Here is a 17049-nt window from a genome sequence, read left to right as displayed (position 1 = left end):
ACAAACATTACAGCATCCAAGGGGAATTAGAAATACTTACCCATGACCACATCAGATTTTAGGTTTGTCAGGAGAAAGCAATGCAGAAGCAGGACCTTGGTCCCACTGCTTTCATCTTGGTTTCAGCATGCTGATAAATGCCTCCTAATGCTGGAAAGAGGTAAGGCTGACTGTCTAGGTGGAATACAGGAAATTTAAAAGTCTTACCTCATAGGTTAGAAATGGGTTTTGGATCTGTAAAAGTGCTGTGTAAGTCCAAAGTAACAGTTATTGTCTGTTGTGGTGTCTCTAAAGTTACACAGCAGCTTCCCTTTTATTACCAGTCTGTTATGAAGTGGTTTGGGACCATTGGGACAGAGAGACAAAAGTGGGATGCTTCTGGTCAGATGACTCTTAACTGAGATAATAGTGGTCAAATTGAGCCTTTTAAGTTCAACAAGGTTTTTTTGTGAGTCAGCTTATCCCAACAGCAGTGGTAATAGGAAAGGCAATGGTTTTGGTTTGCATCCAACCTTTTGCACCAGTCTGGGCCATACCCAGTTCTGGGACCTCACTAACCTGTGTAGGGCTGAACAATTGAAAGTCTGTAAGGTCAGGAGCCTGAAGGCCAGACAACCAAAGGGCTGGAGCAGCAGCTGATGATGGGGCTTTTTACCCATTGCTGAGTGGAATGTAATCCACATTGCCAAAGCACATCAGCTAAAGTTGTGATTTTGGGAAACAAAACCAAATGAGCTGTTTCATACAGCTGCATAATTTCCTTGAGGTGCAGATCTGCTGGCTGCACACAAACCAGTACAGTCCTTTTGCCATGGAAATGCCATCCTGGTTCCTAATCCTTGCACCTTGGCCCTTGAGGGAGGTGAGAAAGACACAGGAGAGAGTCAATCTGATGACCCAGAAATGAGCTGCCAGTGTTTAATGGTGAAGATAATCAACTATTGCAGTTAACTTACCTAGGGGATGTACCTGTACATCAGATCACAGTGTGATCTGAAATCTGTCTGAGTCTAGATTGGATGCCTTTCAAAAGAAGGTGCTTTGGCTGAACTGCCAGTCCTTGGGTTTCATACAGGAACACAAAATGTCCTGGCCTGTGCCGGACACGATGTCAGAGCAGCTCAAGGGGGGACAGTTTCTATAATGCAGCTCCTCTTGTGACATTGTGCTGTTCTCCAGGCTACCACAGGGAGCTGGTGATGCAGTTCCTGCCCCCTGTGCCCCCCATGCCCCTGGGGTGCTGACCAGTCAGCCTTCCCACCATTCATGGGCAGCTCCCTCACAGTTCCTGCTCAGTTATCTGAGAGATAATGTCCATCCTGATCCCCCGTGACCCCAGCACCTTGGGAACCCCACAAAGAGGGGAAAACAAATGAAACATTTTCATCCTGTCCTCCCAGGAGCTTCCAGAGGTGGACATCTCTGTAGCAGCATAAATGGTGGTGGGCAAAAAGGCAGTGATGATCCAGTCCATGTGTTGGGAGCCTTCCTGTGTCTCTTGGCCAGTGCTGGCAGAAGTTGCTCTCATTAACGAAGTGTCAGGAAGGCACCAGTGCAACTGTGCTGACAGTGAGCAGCTGTTGTGGTGCTGTCCTCAAGGGATGGGTGCCTGCAATCTGAGATTTCTCCCTTTTTCTGCACAGAAGTCATTTCCCAAAGTATTTACCGTGGTTTTGATCTTTGCCCAAAACCAAAATTTCTTTTCTATGGCTGGAACAAAATTTGGATTTGGAAAGAGCGAGACTCTTCACTCACCGGATGAGGTTGTACATATGTAAAACATTGGTATGACTTTCCATTTTTTGTTTGGTTAGAGACAATGATGTTGCTAAAAATTCAAATGTAAGAGTCTCATTTAAGCATTACTCCCTTGCAATGGGTGTAACAGGCCCACATAAATGTAGCCACAAAGTATTATATTTTAATAAACTTGGATAGATTATAAATAGACAACTTCTATGTCCTAAAATATCATGAAGTGGGATTCAAGCTGAATTTTTAACCTTTCTTTTCCTACTTTTTAAAAATGTGTAGTAATATTACAGCAATAGTTTGTAGCACAGAAATAAACATGCTGGCCATGAGAGTTGGAGTGGTGCGTGGCTGACTGGAAATCTTCCTTCCCATCTCCTCTCCAGGACACTGTCCCCATACCAGTGCCAGCAGTGGCCTCTCCTGTCCCCCAGGCAGTGCAGAAAAAGCCTAAAACTCTATTTTCATCACACACACAGGGGCTGTTTGAATGGAAAACTTGAGCTGCTGATATTTCCGTGGAGATCAGCTTAGATCCACGATAACACTTCTCAAGGACTCATGTTTTCAGTTTTCTTAGCTATTTTCTGCAACTCCCAAAACAAAAATATCTCTGCTCCAAATTCAGAAAGGTCACTGTCTTCAACCACAAATTTAATTAACAGCTTTCCCCTTCTACAGACTTTTTCATTCCCCTCTTTAGTTAATTTTAACCCAATGTCCCACTTTAGGAGCCTGTGTTTTCCACTTGAGGGAGTAGATGCTCAGAGGAGTGGCCCCAGGGAAGCTCAGCTCAGTAAGTGATCACCAGTGGGAGCCAGGCTTATACACAGCATTCCCATCTCCTGTTTCAGACAAAATGTCTACAAAAACAATACTACTGCTTTGCTAAATTCCTGCATTCTGCAGATGGGAAACTCAATTTCTACAGGGAGAGCCAGGCTGGTTTGGGGCAGCTCACGGTGCTCTGTCTTTTTGCTGCTGCTGCTAATTTTTGTGAGCACCATAGAATACAGTAGAAAATTGAAACTGTGTGAAAGATCAACAAATCAGTGTAGAATGTCACGCAGCAACATCTGTTAACTTTGGCTCTATCTCATATCCTCCTGACCCCCTCCTTCCCAGGCACAATCTCCTGTTTTGTGAGAGCTCTGAGTGATAGGGGCTTGGAGGGGAGGGGTGTGCAAATGGCTCACTGTTTCTCAGCACTCTGAAGGTCTTGCAGAAGTACCATCTGGAGTGAAAGCTTAATGTTTGTGTGTTTCTGTATTTTTAGTTATGAAACAAATGGGAATTTGCTGAATGAATTAATTGTATTGCTCTGTAAAAGTCTATCTTGAGAGCCATTATGTATGGGAGCTTACAAAGCCTGTGGAGAGAAAGGAAAGTGGCTTCCCTTTCTAATTAGGGCTTTCAGGAAATCATTGATTACAGAATCAAGTAGGGTTGTTCAGAGACATTTGTTTGATAGTACTTCAGATAAATGAAATTAGTGCCTAATAATAATTTTGCTAGTGACACTGGAAGCAGATGTACTTTCTAATGGTAAGCTTGCCCTGAATAAAGCTTCTTCCCCTCTTCCTTCTTGTCCAATTATAGCTGATGAAACATCACTTCCAATCTGTAGGTCCCAGTAAAAAAAATCTAAATCGTGAAAAAGTGAGTGGTATAGTGAACAGTATGTTCTTAGTGGGAAGGTGTTTGTCTGTACCAAGGTAATGCTTGTTCTTATACTGCATATAAAAAAAAGTCAAAACAAAACTTTGACCTTGATTATATGTAGAAATATTTTACTTTTTTTTTTTTTTCCAACAGGGTCAGCATATTTCATTAGCTCCCATTCAAAAGTTAGAGGAAACTTTGTATGAATATCAGCCTCTGCAAGTGGAGACCTATGGACCACAAGTTCCAGAGCTTGAGATGTTGGGAAAGCTGGGGTAAGTAAATCAGTGCATTTTAAATCCCATATTATGGCATTGTAGCTGGGATTGTTACCATCTTCAGATTGCCAGGGATCTTTTTTTCCTTTCCTTTTTTTATTTTAAGGGATCTTAACGAAATATTAGACTTCCTGCCCAACCAACATTTTGTTTGGGTGGATAAGCAGAAATTTTTGGTCCTCTTGCCTTTATAGATCTATTGAGAGCTGGACTGGATTGCATTAGTGTTTTTAAGGTTGTCCTTGGCAGTCATAGTGAAGTAGCTGTTCATTTTCAGTTGCACGGTATTAAAAAATAAATAAATAAAAATCTGGGGCTTAATTTACCCAGCTGTAAGCCAGTAAAAATATTAAAGTTGGGCTGTTTGCCATGGAAAAGGGTAGATTTACTTGTCGGCTGCTGTCTACAGTCAAACTGTGTTTGTGAGAAATGAAGCACAGAGCTTAACTTTGTCAAAAAATATAATGCAGGGCTGGTCCAGCAGCTTGGCAGCATCGTGGTGTGCATCCATGTTTGAGAGAAAGGGAGTTTGGGAGCCTTCTGTGCCTGGGTAAGGGGGGCTAGGAAGTGCAGGAGTGATGTGCTGGTAGCTGCAATGCCACCTGGATACTGGAGCTGCTGGGAGAGTGTCACCCAGCTCATCAAGGCCTGACCCTCAAGGTCATCAGCACTTGCAGTGCCTGGAAACTGCAGGGCAGAATGAATGTGCAGGCTGGCAAGGCAAGAAAGAGTTTAAAAAAAGAACAGTTTACCTTTGGCTGTGCAATCTGGGAAAACTGAAGCCACAAAGTACTGAACAAAGTTGAGGCAATTGAGTGTGCAGTTTGGGAGACCACTGAAATCCAAACAGGAATCCCATCTAGCTCACTGGCATGGGAGAAGCTGTATCTCATCCAGGAAATGACAGAGGTAGATAGGCTTAGGAGGGTAAATAAGCAACCTAATGGTGCTTCAGAAAACTGAAGTGAGAAGTGACAGTGAAAACTGCCTGGGAGTGAGGCTGTCTCCATTTTTACTGTTTCTGTGTCCTCCTGATGCCTGTAACTTTTATTATCTTCTGGTTTAAAGGATTTTCTCTGTAAAGTGTTGTGCTGCCCCAGACCTGGTGCCTCTAAATGCAGTGGACATAGATGACTGTTCCTGATGGATTTGGACACCAGCATTCATGGGGCACAGGCAGAAGTATTAATTAGGAGTTCAAAGTTGGGCAGAGCCTGGCTCAGCCTTCACCACCTGTTTGGATGGAGCACAGCTGTGAGGGACCTCCAGTGTGAGAGGGGCTTGGAGGCCCCTTCAGCCTCACCACAAACAAGAGAAAGATGCAGGGAGGATTCCCTTTGCCTGTGCCCCATGAATGCTGGTGTCCAAATCCATCAGGAGCACTGTCCTTTATGTCCATTGCATTTAGTGGCACCACTTCTGGGGCAGCCCAACACTTTACAGAGCAAATCCCTTTAAACCCTGCAGTTGTGTCTGTGTGGGATTCAGAGCAGGGTTTGCTAACAATGCCACAGTCTTTCCTTGGAGATACTTTGAGAAGTGCCATTTTCCTCCTGTGAGCAGGGGCAGCCAGGCTTGTTGGGCTGAGGGGAGCAGGGTGGCTGTGGCAGCAAGGGGAGCTCAGGGCTGGCCGGGTGGGTGGGTGGGTTGGTGGTGCCCACCAGAACAGTTCCTCTGAGTCCTGAGGCTGTTTGCCCTTCCAAAACAAATACATCAGTGCTGTGGGTTCCCAGCCAGCACAGCTCTAACCCTATTCCATGGGGTGTCTGAAATACCTCAAGGCGTGCAGGGCTGTTGCTTTGTATGTTTGTGTTTCTGTGTTTATAGGAACTCGTGCGCATTTCCTGTTGGTGCTGAATGCTGCACTAAAGTGCCTCTGTCCCTGCTTTGGGGCTCTTGAGGCAGCTGCATGCAGCTGCCTGGGTGAGGCAGAAGAGCTGGGCACAATGTAAACCTCTCCAGCTAAAGATTTTTAGTTTCCTGTTCATTTACACTTATAAAAGGCCAGGCTGGATGGGGCTTTGAGCCACCTGGCCTAGTGGGTGGCATCCCTACCCATAGCTGGGGGGTTGGAACTGCATGGTCTTTAAGGTCCCTTCCAACCCAAACCATTCTGTGATTTTAAATGTATTTAGTTGGTTTTATTTATTTTTTAAATTTTAGTTTCTCCCTCTTTTAATTTTCCTGTTAATAACTTTTAGCCTGACATTTATTTCTGCTAAATAGTTCCCTCAAATGTGCAGGCTGTTATCTGAGTTTCTGGAGCCAGAACTATTGCAAAGACAATTGTCAACGTAGTGACTTTTGAATTCACTAATTTATTGACTTGTTTTTCTTAGTGATACATTTTTTAATCTTCAAAACACTCAGCAGAATGAATTTTTTGAATATTCCTTACCATCTTGCCTTCTGCAAGACCTGCTTTAGGTTTCAGCATTTTTTTTCCTTAGTGAGTTGCTGTAATGAAGGACACAGCTGGCAAGAAGGTTTTAGCAAAGAGCAAGAAAAAGGGTGAATACTTACAGGGTCATGTAGAACATTTGTAAGGAATCTTTTGTAATTAAAAAAAAAGCTTTTTAAGATGACTTGTATTATTTGCTTATTAGGCTTTTCAAAAAACTTAATGAGCTGACCATAAACTTGATTTTGCATTTTTCCACTGTTCTTCTGTGTGGAGTTTGCATATTTTGCAAAAAAGGAAATTTATGTTCAAATTGTTCTTACAAATTTGTTTTCAGTTTTCCCTGGGGATGTAAATCTTCTTTTTTTTTCTTAAGCACTGCAGAAAAGCATTAACATCCTTGTGCATTTGTTTTGTTAGGGTGTTGGAAATCTGAGAATAATAAAGATTTAGGGTTTTTTTTTCCCCCAACACAAATGATTGGTGTAATGTGCAGGGGTTTGTGTCCTTCAGCCCCCCATGAAGGTCACTTTGGCTGCTCAGACTCCAGGACCAGCTCATGCCTGTCTCAGCTGTCACACGGAAACGTGACTTGGAAAAGGGGAGAGGATGCGTGAGAGCATCTCCCAAACATGTGGTGCTGCCCTTGGAGGAAAATGGGCTCTTGGATCACTGGAACATGCCCATGCTGGGGCTGGCCTCTGCAGCTGCCTGTCCCTCCCCAGTGACTTACAGCCCTGGCTCTGGGTGGCTTTGTCGCTGCTCTCAATTACTGAAATGCACTGGGAAATTATTGCTTTGTGCACGGAGCTGGGGGCAACCTGCTGATGTGTTTGAGAGAGATCCCTGCCTTATCAGGGCTCTGCTGGCATTTCTGCTGTCACCACAAACTCCTAGTTTGGACTGAAGTGGGACGTGTCACCTTTTGGTTCAAATCTGTTGAGTTGCCTTTTGGGGAGCAGAGGTGTGTGGCTGCAACAGAACACTTGGGCACTTGCTTTACTTGGAGGTTTTCTTAGATGGGCAAAAAAGTCCTGTCTCTTTTCATTTTATTTATTTTTTTTCTTCCTGATGTTTTAGCTGAGCATGCTGAATTTGTGTGGTTGGAGGTCTGCATTTTTCTTACTGGAAAACAAAAGAAATGAAAAATATAACAAACTGACATTCCAAGTAGTGAAAGAATAACACAGGATGGGGATGGAAAGTAGTGTGTTGCATTAAAAATGTATGTTTGATGTGTAGTTTTGATTCTAAAGGAAAAACAAAACAAAAAAAGCCCCTGAGGATGCAAATGATGTTTTTTTGGAGGTCCTGAAGAATGTAAAGACATTCCTGGCAGTAATTATAAGTCTGTCTAACAGGAGTGGCCACACAGCAGCCACCAAGTTTTACAGCTGTGAAGAGACATACACAGGCTACTTAAAAATTTGCTATAAATTGAAAATCTGCCTATGTGATTAGCATTTTGGGTAAAAATATGTAAACTTCATGACTCAAGGTTTAGAAACCTTGTTATCTAAAGTGGATCATACTCAACACAGTGCCAGTCATATCCTCACCATTCTCATAAAATTGAGGTAATTTACAAGTCAGGTTAAAAATTTCTCTTTGCAGCAGACCTTGTAATCAAGTCAAGCCTGGTCTGCTTAAAATAAAATTGTGTTTGCCTACTTAGCTTTGGAGAGATCCAAGCTGAATATATATATGTGTGCATATAAAAAAATCTTTTTTTGGGGGAAAAATGTGACTTCTCTTTGATATATCAACTTGTTTTCATGTATAATCACATTGTAAGGAACACCCTGGTTAATGTTTTGTTTAAATAAAATGCAGAAAAAGAAGTTTAATAGTGAACACTAATGAGGATAGGTAATATATTTTGATAAATTAAAAGTTAAATCTAAACAGAACATCATTTTAAGACTTGAGGGGTAAGTACTGAAGCAGAGTGGGAGTGCTGTGAAAATCTCTCCATACAATGAACATGTTTTAGCCCAGTGGGCTTTTTCTTATGAACAACTGGATTGATTCATTCCCTTTTTCCTAGTGTAGGACAGCTCAGGCATTTTAAATTTCGCATTAAGATGAGGTTGGGTTTCATATCTGTTAGAGCTTTGTTAGTGTTTAATTTTTAACCTTCACTTCCAGTGGAAAATTTCTGCATATTTCTTTGTTGTACAGTGTTGTAGTGTAATTTGAAACACATGTAGAGTTCTGGCACTTAATCTAGAAATGACTCGTGTAACTTCTTTGCTGTCAGTCATTGTGATATTTTTTTTTTTAAGTGAGGCAATAGTCAGGATGGTCTCCAAACTATTCTTACAGCATAGCTGAGCTGGTCTTTGGCTGGATCAGCTTCTGCTAGAACCCTGTCAGTGTCTGTGTAGGGTTGGAGGCAGAGAAATAACTGAGAATTGATTTTGAATGGGTGACAGGATCACTGGGCTTTAAAAGTCCATAGCAGGTGATTTTTCACATCTGCTCTGTCACTGGGGTATGGAGATATTTCTTGAATCTTGGAAAAGGAGAAAAGCCACAAATGAAGGGCTGATTTGATCTGCTTTGGCCCATTGGTTTTGAACACTGAATTCATTCTGCTCCTTTTAATGGAATTGAGTCTCTCAATAAGCTCAGTAGTCAGAGTCAAAAGATTGAGTAAGAGCAAGGGAAGCTTGTCTTGCCTTGGAGGGCTCATAGAGGGCTGCACTCCTTGCAGGAATGCTCTTGGCTACCAAGGCATATGGTCTGAATTTCCCAGAGTCTCCTGTTGCAGGGCCTGATCCTCACTCAGCAGAGAGGTTTCTGTCTGCTGCAGAGGGTTTGGCATTGGGCACCCAGTGAATGAGAATTGGCAGGTAAGGAGTGATTATTGCTTTAAAGACTCAGCTACATTTCCATACAGCCTTTTGGTTTTTGTTCATTTTATCATAAATAATTGAATAAAAACCCATGAATGGCAAAACAAGTACTGTGTGGGTGCCCTTTTTTGGGATCATGAACATGGCCAAGTGTGCTGCTCTCTCAGGGCAGGCAGCAGAACTGCCTGTAAACCATCTTGACCTGGTTTGATACAGAAACTGTCTGGTATTGCTTTAGCATTCCCCAGAAATCCTACAGCCTTCATTTTAGGATTTTTGGAAGGATGCAAATTTAATATAGGGGAGGTAGATTAGCACCAATTTTTCCAGCTGAATGGAAATCAAGGAGTGCAGCCTTTAGTAAGTCTGAAATCTTACTGTTTAAGGAATCAGCTTTCTGGCAGAAAAGTCTCTGAACATTTCAAACGACACCCCATAGAATATGGTGTTTTGCATGGAGCTCTTCTGTCAAGGTCATTAGCAATTGAATATATTAAAAGTGGACTGCTTATGAAATGGAGAGTTTTGCTTCCTGCCCGCCCACCTGTGGGTATAGTGTGGGTTCTGTAACTGTAAAAGGTCTCAGGAGGGTTATAAAAGCAGAGAATATGGAAAATATATAAAGAAACAAAGAAGGAAGCCTGCACATACCACTCAGTTTCTTATATATAAAGCTGGCTGTAGCTGTGTGTGTACCACTAAATTAACCTCAAAAGCTGGCCCTGACAGCAGAATGTCCATGCTGATTGTTTTTGTTGGCCTTTGCCTTCAAAATTAACTCATCGATCTAACACGAGTCTCTGTGCTCGCAATACCGGCCTGGCCGTGTTTTTTTACTTTTTCATGCAATCATGGAAAAAATATGTTTCTGCTCGAAGCAGTTGTCAAACAAGCTTCTTTCATCGACAATCAGACACAGGGCAGCTGAGTGAGGCTGTTTAGTCTAGAATAAATACTCGTGAGATTACAAGGTCGCTGTAGGAAATGTAATTATACCATTTCTTCCAGAATAGTCTTTCTGTAGCGTGGGCTTGCTGAATACTAAATCATACATTCATTAAAATACTTAAATGTGAAGAGGAAAAAAAGAAAAAATCAGAGCCTTAATGAAATAGAGATTTGTCTGCAGACTGTTATGAGATCAAGCAGTAAATATTTGAAATTACTTCCAAAAATCAGGGTGGCAATATTGGCTTTATTATTGAGAGTGTGTAGGAGGCAAACCCTGATTTGTCTCTGCAGGTTTGGAGGCAGTGCTGCTAAGTGGGCAGCTGAAAGGTGTCAGGCAAAGCTGTCTGCTGATGGATTATAACGTGTCAGGAGGCATCCAGCAATTGTGTGGGCCAAATGCCCTATTTTCTGTGCTCTTTGTGTCTCAGCAAATCAAAGCCTTGTTACTACCAGCCACTTAAAAAGACCTGATTGTCTGTGGCGGTTCTTATCTGTTATTGAAAGCCCTTCTTTGCTTTCATCCTTCCCTCCATCCCCTGCATTGATATGACTGTGGATGTCTGGTTCTCTTGTGGCTCTGTATATCCACAGGCTTTCCTCCTTAGCTGCTGGATTTTGGTACAAGTTAAAAGTTTTAAGATTTCTGTTGCATCTCTGAAATGATGCGATAAATTTGAAATCAGTGGGTTTTATGCTCGGTATTTTCCTTTTCTTTACATTTTTCCTTCCCTATTTCTCCTGCACTCCATCATGTTGCCCTTTTTGAGTCTTTCTCTGGCTCCTCAGCCAGATGGATAATTGCACGGGGATTGTGTGGTTGCCACAAGAAAAACAATATGTTTTGCACATGCAGGAGATCTGTCCTGATTATCTCTCACTTCAACAGCAGCAGGGCCTCAGTGTCCTCCAGTTTTTGTAGTTCTTCCTGGGACAGAGCCTCCAAATGCTTTTTTTGAGTACAGAGGCAGGAACACAGTGATGGGGAGCCAAGTCTGCCTGATGGAGCCTCTGGGAGCTCATGGATATCCATTGCTGAGCTCCTCCTCTTCATCAACATCTGAGCATTGCTCCTGCTCTGTGCTTGGCTGTCAGGAGAGGTGGCACAACAAGGACTTGCTCTGGGGCAGTCTGAGAAAACCCTGACATTTCCTCCTGAAGGGTCTATTTGGACGCAGTAATCTTAAAGACCATTTAGTCTTTGATATAGTTGAAGTAGAAAGGTGATGAAGATCCTATTTGCCTTCTGAAGCATTTTCATTTGTAAAAATTCATTGCAATAGAAATTCAGAAAGGAAATGTGGAAAGGGGGAGAGAGAACCTTCCTTCAACGCTGTTGTTTTAAGGGGGGGGGGTTATATAAAATGAAAACATTTAGCCATAGACAGCCAGCCAAAACAGACCCATAAAGAAAATAAAGCCAGAAATTTTGCATCATCTTGACTCTGCCACTGATAAATACACTTGTAAGGCAGCATTCTGCTGAAGATTTTGTTCAGGTATCAAATGGCTGAAAAGGTGAGTTATGAGTTTCCTTAGACGGCAGACGGAAGCATTGGGGGGAAATGTCTTGCTTGAAGCTTTCTGCAGCTTTTGAAGCAGCAGTTTGTGGTTCTTTAACCTCCTTCAGTTTGTGGTTCTTTAACCCCTTTCAGATGGCTTTCTGAAGGAGTCTCTAATGCTTAAAGCTTCTCCAAACAGTGCTTGGTGCTAGCAGTGAGGGATCTCTTCCTGGAGGAGCAGGTCAGATGGCAAAGTCAGTAATTCCAGTGATAAATTTCATCCTATGGATGAGTGTAACTGCTCTCAATCCTGATAATGATGGATGACAAGATTTTTAAGGGTTGGGCTGGCAGTCTCTGTTTTCTCATTTTGATACTGACCCTGTGGTCCCTCAGATCACACTGGAGGAAAAAGTGGAGCCAGAGAACTTTTGCTAAGAATTAATGGTATCCCATCACAGGTGTGTTCTTCTTTATTTTTCCCAGTTTCCTTAATAAAAAAAACCCCAAAGCCATCCAAGTCTTCCACACCCATAAGAATTGGAGTTTCTGGCTCCTTCCATTCCAGCAGTTTGTGCTTCTCTCCCTGTGGCTCTCACACCTGGAGAACAGCAGAGATTTTAGGGGTAACTGGGACCAGAGCTACTGCATGGGAGGGAGTGGTTGCATATGGAAGTGGGACCCTAAAAATTCCTTAACTGAAGCTCTTTGGATCTTTGAAATTGGAAGATGTCCAAGGACAGGTTAAAGGTTATCTCAGGTGCCTTTTGAAGTAAGAAACTCATGTCTTTTGGGTCAAAGGGGCAAAATACATAATATGAATTTCCTATCATGCATTATAGCTATTCTTGATTTTTTTTTTTTTTTTTTTTTTTGTTAGTGGTGCTGCTTAGAGGGGGTTGAGGAATTAAAATGGTTGGCTGGAGATTATGTACACAAATCTAGGAACCAATTTCATGGCTTTGGTTTTAAAGCCTTGCTAGTAGTTATTTGAAAACTGTTCTAGGTAAACAAGACATGCAGTGCCAGGCTTCCAGAAAGAGTTGAGTTGTTCACTTCTCCCTCTTCCAAACTGAAGCATTTGAGTCAGGCTGTGTTTCTAATAACAAAGCAGAGGTTTGAACATAATGGGACTTCACAGCTGAACTATTGCTCAGGCTTGAAGGTAACACCACCATATTTTTGTTTCTTTAACTGGTATTAAATGTAAAAACATAAATCCTTTTCAGTGGGAGAGGAGAAAGGGAGATGGTTTTCATTTGGCATAATTTCCTGTGAGCCGTGGTTCTAAACAAGGCCCATATTTACACAAGACAATACAGTTTTACATGTACTGGTATATCCAGCACATTTTAAAATTGTTTAGCCAGCCCCAGGTATTAAATACCTTCACAATAAATGTGTTTAATAAAAGTAGATGAAGTTTGAAATAATTTTTTAATAATTTTACAGTAGAAACACCAGTTAAATCAACCCCACTGCAGTAATAAATGTCACAAAAACAATTAATTATAGTTGCTTGCCACTGCAAAATCAATTGTGTAACTGTTCTTCTAAAACTGACTTTTACATTACTAAATCCTAAACACTACACTTCTGTAACTTGTCAGAATCAGGTTTTGGTTAATAGATATTTTCAGTGATGTAATGGGAACTTCTGGCATGGAGTCAGAATATAATGGACTGTGATTAATGTTTTAATAAGCACTTTTCTTCTACTTATGATGCAGCAGTGAAATGGTTTCCTGCTTAGATTGATAGAAAAGCAGGTGTGCATTCATACTTTTTTCTTTCAGTAAGAATAAGTTTTTCAATGCTTCTGCTTGAAAACATTTAATGTTTTTCCTTGAGTCAAGCACTGCTGGTTTGGGGGTTTCAGTTTGTTTGTTTTAAATCCAGCTATTGCTGATATTTGTCAGCTGAAAGTGGAGAGGGCCATGGAAACCTTTTCAGTACTTAAAGTAATTGCTTTGTGAAAAAGGAAACTCATTAGTTTAAAAAATAGTTTTGATATATTGACATTTTCTTCAGTGGAAGGATTTGTTTAAAATAGTGTTGGAGTAATTTGAAAGTGTGCAAGAACACATACAGTGTTGAAAATATTAGCAGGTTAGATTTATTATGGAGGTTGATGTAATACACTTGCTACATCATGCTGGGTTACTTTTGTCCTGGAAGTGGTTGTTATTTTGTATTTTAAATATTTATGTTTTTAAAAAAAATTAATAAATAAAAAAAAGGTCTTTTAGTCACTGCTTTTAATGACCCATCAATCCAGAGTTTTTACAGGTATAGCTTTTTTTGCTGAAAGATCAAATCAGCTTTTGTCCTGGTGATGTTTTTTCTAAGATGATGCTAAAGGTGAGAAAATTCTTCAGACTTTTACATCCTGATGATGGTTGTGCACTTGGTCTCCACTCTTCCTCTGCAGAAGGTTATATATACATAGAAAATATACATCAACCACAGAGCATGAGGACTGCCTTCTGTGGAAAACAAAGTCATCCTTTTTCTTTCCTTCTCCTCCGTCCTTGTAAACTCGATAGGAACAATGGATATTCCTGTGATGAGGAGAGAGGAGGGGGTGAAACCTGTAGAAAGAGGGGCTCCCATGTCTTGCTGGCATCATTCCACCAGCCTGGCTTCCAGGCCCCTCTGCTCTCCCCTCTGAGAGCTGGGTGAGCCTTTCTGGAGGGATGGAAGAGGTGCTGAGGCTCCAGTGCAGGCGCTTTTCTCTCATCTCCGGAATCTGTCGACGTTAATTGAGATTCAAGATAAGAATTTCTCCATCCCTTTGTTCTTTCCCCTAAACCTGCAATCTTACTGACTCCTCTGTTCTCAGGAGCATCGACCCATGCTTTAATTTTTCCATTAACTTTGGAAAAAATGCAGATATCAGCATACTTGTGTTTTTAATATTTATTGAGAATTTAGGAAGCAGCCTCTATACCTTGGGTTTGTGCCAACTCTCTCTACTGGGGTAGTGTCTGCCTTGCACAGAGAAGGTTACTTATGGTTTCCTCTATTTGCTACTGCCGCATTTGTCTAGTTCTCCCTTAAAAAGATGCAGGAGGTGAGTGCTGGCTGCTATCTTTATTTTCTGACTCTCTTCCAGAATTCATGAGGAAATGCTCCTGAATAAAGCCAAAAAAATTCTACACCTCTTCTCCCCTTCCTGTCATTAGAAGGTTCTCTCTCTCTCTCTTCCCCCTCTTTTCACATTTAGGTCCTGATGGATTGGGCAGATTTCTTGCTCTGTGGTCGTTGATTCTACTAATTGTCAAAAGCTATTCCAGAAATGAGAGAGAAGAGATTTTGTACTCTGAGGCCATCTCAAAACTTGGAAGCATAAAGGCTCGGCTGTTCCAGACTCTCTTCAGCACACAGTTAATTTTGGAATGAAAAGTCCAACAGATAGAGAGTCTGCAAACAGTCTGAAAAAAGGAAACCATGTCTTGCCTTTTTATTTTTTCCCTTGTTCCATGATGTAGGTGCATCCTGCACTTTTCTCCCCAGAAGCAAGGCAAGTATTGTTGTGAGGGTGTGAGTGCAATGGGGATTTTGCTTTCAGGACTCTGCTGTGACTGAGCAGTTTGGGCTATAGGGTCCTTCTTGATCTTTTGGCTTTTGTCTAAGAGCAGTCACTGAAATTGTTATTTTTGTATTTTGCATTTATTACCTCTCTCTGTTTTGCTCACCAGAAGTGCTCTATAGATTTTTGGGTTTGCTGTATTTACTCAATTTATCTAGGCCTTGGAAAAGCTTGGACTAGCAGAAGAACACACAAAATTGGTGTTGTCCAGTTCTGCAAGCATCTGAGCAATTGTCAGTGTCACAACAAATCCTGGAGGAGCAAGGATAGCTCAGTGCAGCTCCCAACTCACCATTTTCACCAGTTCTCCCAGTTAACACCTCCAGCCTCCTTCCCTGCCTTCTCCAAGGAGCTGTAGGAAGTTCACATGTTCCTTGGCTTGTTTTTGGCTCTGGTGTCAAAACACAAATCTGAAAAATTCCCATTGAACTTGCTTGGGTGCTGAGCCTGGTGGGTTTAAAAATAAATAAAAGCTCCACACAGGTCCAGTTCTGCTCCCAGCCCTGGCAGAGGAATTTGTAGTGGCTGCAGTGGGAACAGGACGAGACCTTAGAGAAGTGCCTTTAATGTTCCTCCCTGGGGCTCTCAGGATGGGCTGTGTGCGCTCACAGGGCTCAGGGATGTTTGCAATGGAGCAAAGCGATGCAGCTGCCTGGAGGACAGAGGGTGGGCAGAGGAGCCCTGTGCTGGTGCTGCAGGCTCTTCATCCCCCAGTTCACACAGATTTGGCTTTTCTGGGAGCTGTTGGCTGCTGGTTGATTTTCCTGTATTTCAAAACAAATGCTGAAAACTTGCCTGGAGCTCTGTGCTCAGATCAGCTGCCCATATGTACTACAGCAGCAGGTTTTTCAGGCTGTCTGCCTGGTGATTGAAGACCAGAAAAAGAAAAGAAAATCAATGTATTTTCCTTTAATGCTATTTTTATCTCCTTAGAAAAAGACTATGAATGGGGCTAGCCAATACATGAGATTTCAGTGTTCATGTATGGATCCATATCATGCCTTCCTCATGCACATGTGCATTGTTTCTTTTTGGGTTTTTTTTGTTTTTATTTTCTTTCTCCTATTGGTGCTTTGGTTCATTATCTGAAAAATGGAAATATCTGATTTGAAATATCAGCATTAGGTTCTGGGAAGTCCTTGCTACTTCCAGTAGAGAGAACCACGCAAGCTGGGCTGGCTGGGTGGAGGTGATTCTAAGGCTCCTGGTGTCTGCAAAGAGCAGTGCATCCTCTATTTTGGGCTGCTTTGAAGGATGTTATTTGCAACAAATCCCAGAGTTTTTGTTGACTCATGACTTATATTTTGGTTTTATTCAGCATTTTTTTTGTCCTTTGAGGGCTCCAGCAGCTGAAGCAGCATCGTCTTACCACAGGGCAGTTTCAGCTGAGCCTGGTGTTTGAAATGGCAACACTGCTAAATGCTTGTGCCTTGTTTTTAGAACACCATTGCAGCTGCCAGTTTCCTTGAGAAAGCAAAAACAATATGAAAAGCAAGAAATACAAATAAAGGAGAGGCTTTAAAATACTTCTGATGTGGAAAAAAAAAAAACCCAATACCCAAAAAACAAAACAAAAAGCATGCTAAATTTAGCAGAATTTCTTGAAAGGAAAGTGACATCTAAATAAGCATGTATGTTCCTGAATTCCCTTCACCTTTTCTCCAGCCTGTACATAAATTCATTGATTAAATTCTCTCTTAATGAGCTGTTGCCAAAAGTTTTGCTTTTCCTCTGATAAAAGGCTTGGGTGCTCCCAGAAGAATAGCTGCCACATGGTGAGTGTAGATACAGGGGAGGATGAGAGCTCCCCAAAACTCTTCCTGACAAAGTGGTACAAAGAAACTGCAGTAGTACCATTAATTTTTCCAGGGAGAGGGTGGGATTTAGGGTGCAAGGAGTTACTGCTTTGAGGGGATGATCTGTGTGCCCAGGAAAGCTGCAGTTTCTGCTGGAATGATTTTATTAATACATATGTTTGTGCATGCAGATATTGTTATGGATCATTTTACATTTACAATGTGATAACTCCTTGCTGTTATTGGTGGTGTATTATTAG

At 41.8% G+C, this 17049-nt stretch overlaps 1 protein-coding gene across 1 annotated transcript in view; it reads left to right on the top strand.

The window, feature by feature from the left end:
• MNAT1 (MNAT1 component of CDK activating kinase) overlaps window positions 1–17049 on the top strand; it is a 118903-nt gene that overhangs the window by 79720 nt on the left and 22134 nt on the right. Inside the window, exon 7 of the mRNA XM_054286765.1 lies at window positions 3568–3689. Coding sequence (XP_054142740.1) covers window positions 3568–3689 — 122 coding nt within the window. The remainder of the gene's footprint in view (window positions 1–3567; window positions 3690–17049) is intronic.

The sequence above is a fragment of the Melozone crissalis genome, unplaced genomic scaffold, assembly GCF_028551555.1.
Source record: "Melozone crissalis strain CALT ecotype California unplaced genomic scaffold, PUWL_Pcris_2 ptg000056l_1, whole genome shotgun sequence".
Lineage (NCBI taxonomy): Eukaryota > Metazoa > Chordata > Aves > Passeriformes > Passerellidae > Melozone > Melozone crissalis.
This window is presented reverse-complemented; position numbering and strand designations above follow the sequence as displayed.